General features: G+C 52.3%; 1 protein-coding gene across 1 annotated transcript; it reads right to left on the bottom strand.

The window, feature by feature from the left end:
• Window positions 1–245: 245 nt before the first annotated feature.
• Window positions 246–7,318, bottom strand: EIF6 (eukaryotic translation initiation factor 6). The gene is made up of 6 exons (XM_066561813.1): window positions 6,960–7,318; window positions 6,790–6,875; window positions 5,864–6,039; window positions 4,468–4,644; window positions 2,939–3,120; window positions 246–1,810 (listed from the first exon to the last, which is right to left on the bottom strand). The coding sequence occupies exons 1-6, from the start codon at window positions 7,064–7,066 to the stop codon at window positions 1,801–1,803; spliced, it is 738 nt and encodes a 245-aa protein (XP_066417910.1). The 5' UTR covers window positions 7,067–7,318; the 3' UTR covers window positions 246–1,800.
• Between the last annotated feature and the right edge of the window lie 489 nt (window positions 7,319–7,807).

The raw sequence follows: 7,807 nt of genomic DNA, 5'->3' as shown, positions 1-7,807 counted from the left end.
TATCCTCACTAGTCTGAGTAAGTCAGTATGGCCAAAATCCCCTGCCCTAATCCACTGCCTTTCCTAAACCAGGCAAGAGGACTTCCCTCATTCCATGGGATCACTGACCCAAGGTCCCCAAATGCTTTTTGAAAATACAACAGAACAAGAGACCTTCTCCCTATCCCTGTGGACTCTTTAAAGAGCTGCACAGGTCTCGTGGGACACAACTTGCCATTGAAACACCACGTTCATCCTCCACCATCTATGTTTCTAAACCCATTCTTTATTATAGTGTGTTTTCCTTGTACACAGCTCCATCTCACTAGCTCAGGATACCCACAGAGCCACATTTAAAACAGGTATCACATTTGTTCCACCCAAGAGCTGAGCCCTGTGAGATGGCCCAAGAGAAGCAGCTTCTCACTCTAAACACTGAGGCAGGCTGAGAGGAGACCTGGAGTCAGGGCCAAGACAGGTGGTGCATATTAAAGGGCTGCTATCTGATCACAGATGATCATGGCAATCTTTATTTTGAAGTTTAAGGAGTAACCTTTTATCAGCCAAATCTTACAAAGTCTTTCCTGAACATCCGACAGTAAAACAAAAATGGAAATTTACTCAATTTCCTACAAAGCCCAAAGCACCTGGGCTGAAAAGAGCTCTGCCCATACAGAGAGAGAGAACTCAGCTGAGAGCAAGGCAGCTTGCTCCAGTGTGGAGACAAGTGAGAGCATCCTCTTAACCTCAGGATGGGAAATGGAGGCACTTCTATGTCTTCAGTGCACCCTTAATGGACAAGCAGGAAAGCAACTGAAATGAGATATCCTGACTAACAGCTGTGTAGAAAGAAATTACAATCTTCTGCCTGAAAGTAGCACCTACAGTTACTTTCATCTGGCACAGGCAGAGCTCTTCATGAGGAAGGTCCCAAAACTGTAGCCCTTGACTGACTGACTGCTCAGAACCATGCTATTTAACCTTTGTCTCCAAGGTAACTCCAGATAAGGTGGTCCAAATCTATTGGGATTTGCTGATTCCTAAGAGTTTCCCATTGTAGGAGGTGAACTCCTGCAGGACAAATGAAGCCCACTGGCAAGTGTGCCTTTTGGGCCCTCTCCTGCAGGTGCCTCAGAAGCAGCACAGGTGACACCAGGTCAAACACTGACCCTGGAGGTCCAGGGACTCCCACACTGTTATTGTTAAAAGCCCTTGGATTGACACTGAAAAACTCCAGTTTTTATCCAAGCTGATCACTTGAGAATCACCATCCCATGGGAACAGCTGCAAGTCAGGGCAAAAGAGCAGGTGATGATTTTTGAATTATTTTGTGGCAAGTAAACTACTGTATTTTGGTGCTGGACATACAAAGGGGTCTTACATGTACCTAGAGCAGAAACACCACTCAAGCAGGAGTGTGGAAAGAGAGGACAGCACATGTAGTGCCAAAACAAACTCTGTGCAGCAGGACACTGGTGCAAGACTTAAGGCAAAATAATCTCTAGTGATCAACATCCAAGAGCCACAAGAGTAAATATTGTGGGGTAATTTGAGAGGCTCAGTTGGCATCACAGAACCAGAAAGCAGAGCTGAAGAACTGAGCAAAGGGATAGAGAGCATTCCTTATTTGTATCTTATGCATGTTATTTGTCAGTTTTTGTGGTAACAGTTTACAAAAGATGACAATAATTTGGTTTTGTAGCCTCTCCTTTGGGCCAGGCCTGCAGAAACATCATCAGAAGTTCTGGATATCTGTGATCCAAAGTGCAGCTCAACACTTCACTCCTTAGGAGCTTTCTGGGTAGTAGGAACCAACACTGCTCATGTCAGGCTAAAAGACAAAACAGAAAGAAGGTTTAGTTGTGCCAGAATGCAGAAGGCATTTCAAAATACCAGCTTCAGTCAGTTCTCACCTTCCCACTACAAAGGCCCAGAAGAAATTTCCCTTCCTAGGAAAGGACCTATGATAAGAGGGAAGCAAGATGTTTTGGTTGCTAACAGCCAGCCACAGGATCAGACCTCTCAGGCTGGCAAAGGCAAAATGCACATTCAGCCTGGCCCAGGTAATGATCTACAGCTTAGAGCAGGTTTAATTACAGCTCTGATATGCTCACAGACATCAAGACTTTGTACCCAAAGTGTAACAGGGCAAAGAATAATTTAAAGGGTTTTCCACTGAAGGAACTCATTGTGCCATAAACAATTCCCAGATTGTGGCTGAGAACTCAGCAACCAAGTTACAATGCTCAGGAAGTTCAGGAACACACTTTCAGCACCACATCACTGGTGCTCAGGGTTGTAACTCAGGGCCCAAAATCAGTTCCCACAGGACATTCATCTATGCTTCTGCCTAAATGTAAAAACATTTGCTTATGAAAAATATTTACATACATTAATGAACGGGGAAGGTCCCATACCATTACCACTCCAGATGGAAAACAACACCTGCCTCACATTAAAAAGTAACTTGAACAAAGCCTTTAGCAAAAAGGCTTAAAAAAATTCAAGTTTGCAGTTTTAAATGTAAGAGGTTTATGGCAGCAGCAGCTGACAAGTTCCACAGTCTTTTTAGCTCCAGAAATGGTTACAGCTAGCATTTGAAATAACAGTTGAATAACTACAGTGATCAAAAGCCAAGATGACAAGCAAAGTCACTGGTATTTTAACTTTTAAAATAAGATTTGTTTCAAAAAAACCCATTCATGCCATAGCTGAGCACTGAACAGTTAGGAAAGAAAATCTGCCGGCTGAAACAGATGTTAGTTCTCACAAAAAGGATTCTCATTACAACAGCACATTTCATAACCCAATGAGTAATTGCTGCCAGTAACCAACAAAAGGGGAGAAGAAGTGAAAAAATGATAATTAAAGAAGACAGATCAACTGTGAAACCAACTGCTTTTGTAACAAAATCTTGCCTGTTCTGCCCACGACTCTGCCCAAAGGTGGATCCTCCTACCTGTCAATGAGGGAATCCCTCATGTTGGTGGCGATAGTGCTGGGCTGAGCCTCGTTGAGCCTGAAGATGCTCTCGATGACGGAGAGCTCGGTGCTGGTGGTGTCCAGCCCGCAGAAGGCGCACCAGTCGTTGACCACCATCCCCGCGGCGATCACCTCGCTGCCGCGGTTCACCGTGCCCGCCTGCCGGACACAGCAGCCGTGAGACGGGGCTGGCGCAGCTCCTCACACTGCCTGGCACAGCTCCTCACACTGCCTGGCACAGCTCCTCACACTGCCACACTGCCCTGGCACAGCTCCTCACACTGCCCTGGCACAGCTCCTCCTCACACTGCCTGGCACAGCTTCTCACACTGCCCTGGCACAGCTTCTCACACTGCCCTGGCACAGCTCCTCACACTGCCACACTGCCCTGGCACAGCTCCTCACATGGCTCCTCCTAACACTACTCTACCACAGCTCCTCACACTGCCCTGGCACAGCTCCTACATGGCTCCTCCTCACACTGCCCTGGCACAGCTCTTTGTTGGGGGGCTCAGCTCACATTGCTGAAGAGAGCAACTCTGCCACCAGCAAAGTTCTGAAGGTGTCAGATAAAATGATTAATGAACAGCCTTTACTTTCTGGCGAGAAACTGGTGTGGCATTCAGTGACAGAGAATCCAAGGAGCAGGAAGGATAACAGCATTCACACATCCAACTGAGCAGGCAAAGGAGTTTCTTACTTAATCTTTTTAAACAATGGCTAAAAATGCAGGTGTTAGAATGGCAGGTGCTGCTGCCTATTTTTGTCCCCAACAAGCCTTTCCTGTCAAAAGGCAAGCTGAGTGAACATTCAGGCAATCCAGCCAAACCTCCACTCAACACTCACCATAACTGGCACAGTGATAGTGGCAAGAAAGGCTCTTTTGCAAGGTTTTATTCCAGCAGGGTAACACAGTAGCTGAAGGGTAAACCTCGGGAAAAGAGGATGAACCACGTGGAGCAGTCAGCTTATAGAGGGGAAGGGATGGGGGGCCAAGCCAAGGGCTGGGCAGAGGGGCCTGGCCTCCAGGGGAAGGCGGGTGGCCACCAGGGTGCCCAGCCAGTGACAGGGGAAGGAGAAACCAGAGGAAGCTGTGACACCAAGTCCATGGGGGAGTCTGTTTTTCCCTTTGGGAGGGCTAACTCTATGGTAAGTAGTTAATGATGTTTCCAGGGTTGAGGGCTTGGGGATTGACCAAAGGGAGAGAGTTCATGGGATGCTACAACTGGCTTCAGCCAAACCACAAACAGACCCACATTCTGTATCTGCACAATGTGCACGATCCCAGCAGAGCAACATTTCAGAGGGTAGCTAAAAGTAGTGAGCAGCTTATTTAGACTCAGGAAGGACAAGAAACTGTATGGACTTGGTTCAAGTCTTCTCCTCACCTCCCACCCAAAATCACTTCACAGAAAAACTGTATCTGGGAGCCCCTGATCTGGAGAAACATTGCATCCCCTGAGCTGGGAGGGAACGGGAGGAGCAAACACTCCACAAAGGCCTTACCACAAGTGGGACCTGCAGCAAAGAAGAGAGCTCATCCTGGTCATCGATCGAAGTCTTGGGGTGCACGATTCCTCCCTGGTTACTGAACACACAGTAACTTCCAACCAGCACCTGGTCTGCTACTGTTTGTCTGAACACCTCCACCTTCAGCACATCTGCCAGGATCTCTTCTGTCTCCTGCAAATGGAAGGAGGATAAAGCCTTCAGCCAAATGGAATTGTGAAGTGGGAAGTCAAGCTATTCCTGCACCCAGCCCTCAGCTGGGAGCCTCCCACACGGCACAGCCCAGTGCAACCCAGCCACAATAACACACACAGCCAAGCTCCACACTCCACATCTTCCCAGCTTCCTGTGTCATTATAAACACAACCTCCTGCCTTTGCTGGAAAGTGCCCAAATCCCCTCTCTCTGTTGGCAGTACATCACTTGTATCAATTCTCAGCAAACCAGTCCTCTTTGCTCCCAAACCACTGGGACAAAATGGTCTTATGCTCCTCATAGCTCTAACAACTCTTTTCCTCTCTTGATTTCACTGTGAATTACTTTGATTTCTCTCTCTTTGGCCATCTTACATTACTTTTTACACCTTTTTAAAACATATAGTACAAACCCTTCTCCCATCCCCTTATTTTTCCTTTTGCACTCCTGCCACTAAGTCCCATTCCTTCACCACCTTTAGCACAAGCTGGAGGCAAACACTGTCAGGACCTGCAGCCACACAACACATCTCTCTCAGTGCTATAAAGGTACCTGTTCTCACACATAAAATGGGAGTGACATTGTCTCCTCTGCTCTTATTTTAAGCTCTCATACAAGAACCTTCTATTTTTCTTTCAGACCCCTGTAATGATGCACATCCATGGTCTCTTTCAGCTATGACATGCTCTGGCTCACTCAGCTGTAGCTTGTAACTCCTCCTGTGTTCCTCACTGCACTCCTCCTTACGCTCCTGATTAGACCCATGCACACTCTACTTCACCCAATTTTATGCACCCAAACATCACTGATTCACAGAATGCTTTGGGTTGGAGGGACCTTAAAACTCATCTTATTCCACCCCCTGCCATGGGCAGGAACACCTTCCACCACACCAGGTTGCTCCAAGCCCTGTCCAACCTGGCCTTGGGCACTTCCAGGGATGGGGCTTGGAGCTTCTCTGGGCACCCTGTGCCAGAACCTCACCACCCTGTTAGGGAAGAATTTCTTCCCACTCTCCCATCTAGCCCTGCCCTCAGTCAGTGGGGAGCTGTTCCCCCTTGCCCTGCACTACACAAGACCCCACCCCCCCCCCCACCCACTCCCTCCCTTGTCCAAAGCACATCCACCACTCCAGCCTCAGCCTGGGCAGCATTTCCCAGCCCAGCTCTGCACGTGGGAGGGTCCCAGAGCCCTGTACCCTGTCCAGGTCCGGGTGCACCAGAGCCACGTAGTCATTGCAGGTGGTGACGTTGCCCAGGGCCGAGAGCCGCTCCTCCACACGCTGGATGCGCACGGAGTCGGGGAGGCTGTTCCGGATGTGCTGCAGCTCCTGGTCTGTCGTGCTGCTCGGCACCAGCAGCCCGTGCCTGTTCCCTAACAGGACAACAGGAAACAGGACAGAATGAAAATAATGTTCCCACAGGGTGTGTTAGCACTGCCCTGCTGTTCAGACATGGCTTGAGCTGCTCGTGCTCTGTGCATTTCTTCCAAGCCCAGAATTCAGCCCAGGAGATGTGAAAATAACCAGCACCTCAGGAAATGAAAAGCCAGGCTGAAGCACAGAGTGTGGGTGAATGGCACTATCTTTACCCCCTTCTCTCTTCCAATAGGACAAAAGGAGCCCCGAGGCTCTCAGTGAGACACTTAACAAGGAACTCTCCGTGCAGATGCCACTTGCCCTACAAAAGGCCCAGGACTATTGGTTGTGTGACTGTGGCAGCACGACTGAATGGTTAAAGAACAAGCAAGAACCTGATCAGACCTAATAGGTCTCACCAGGCACAGACACGTGAAAGGCTTTTCCCTGACTCTCACATTCGGTAATGCCTCCCCCTCCCTGGGCACCGAGGAGCAGCCGAGCTTACCTGGCCCCGAGAGCCAACACTCCCCCACCCCGGTTCCGGGCGAGTCTCTGCTTCCCTCCGACCTTCACAGAACCAGCCAGGTTGGAAAAGACCTTTGAGATCATCCTTCCCTCTGCTCACACACTCGAGGTATTCAAACAACCCTCGAGGGCGAGGGGCGCTGCCCCACAGGCTCCCCGCCACGGCTCAGCCCCGCTGCAGCTCCGACCGAATCGCAACCCCTCCCCGTCACCCCCGAGGCTCCCCCTGGCTCACGTACCCACACACATCCTCCCGATGATGCGGCAGCCGGCGATGGAGGCGTGAACCACCGGGATGGTCCCGAAGAGCTCCCCCTCGAACACGCTGCAAGGAGAAAGCGCCGCGTCAGGGCCGCGCAGGGCCGCGGGCAGGGCCGGGCCGGGCCGGGCCGGGCCGGGCCCGCCTCACCTGTAGAAGTTCTCGGAGCCGCCGATGGCCACGAGGCAATAGGCGTTGGTGAGCTTGGCGAAGCAGCCCAGCTCGTTGTTGTTCTCGAAGCTGGCGCGGACCGCCATGGCAGGAACGGGAATGCGAGAGGGGCCGGGAATAGGAGCGGGAATGGAGCCGGGAACGGGACTAAGAAGGGGGCCGAGAACGGGAATGGGAACGGAGCTGCCTCCGGGAAGGAAGCCGGAACGGGACCAAGCTTGGGGCGAGAACGGGAGCTGGGCGGGGCCGGGGCTGGGAAGGAGCTGAAGCGGGAACGGGAACAGGAACAGGGACGGGAACAGGGCCGGGCCGCGGCAACTCCGAGCGCCTCCGCCGGAACCACGAGGCGCCGCCGCTTCCGCTTCCGGCGGGGCGCACGCGAGGCCGAGCGGCGCCGGTCGCCCTTGTTGGGGACAGCGCCCCCAAGCGGCCGGGAGGTGAGAGCGGCCGGGAGGTGAGAGCGCCCAGGGCGCGCCGCCGTGAGGGGGAGCGGGGCGGGACCCGCTGAGGGACCGGGACCGGGACCGGGGCCGGGCCAGGAGGGACGGCCCGTGGCGGCAGCACCGCCCCAGGCACCGCTCGCCAGCTCGGGCCCCGCCACGGCCCTGTGGGACACAACCCGTCCCAGGGGCGGCATCGCTGTCCTTGTCTCTGGTGTCCATCACTGTCCCTGTGCCCGTACCAGGTGTGCCATGGCTGTCCCTGTCCTTGTGCCGGTGCCGGGCGTGCTGTGCTTGCCTCTGTCCCTGTGCCATGGCTGTCCCTTGCCACTGTGGGCCACCCCCTCTGTGTGCAGCCCGGCCCATGCCCTGGTGCTCCCCCGGTGC

Source organism: Molothrus aeneus, chromosome 17 (genome assembly GCF_037042795.1).
Source record: "Molothrus aeneus isolate 106 chromosome 17, BPBGC_Maene_1.0, whole genome shotgun sequence".
Lineage (NCBI taxonomy): Eukaryota > Metazoa > Chordata > Aves > Passeriformes > Icteridae > Molothrus > Molothrus aeneus.
This window is presented reverse-complemented; position numbering and strand designations above follow the sequence as displayed.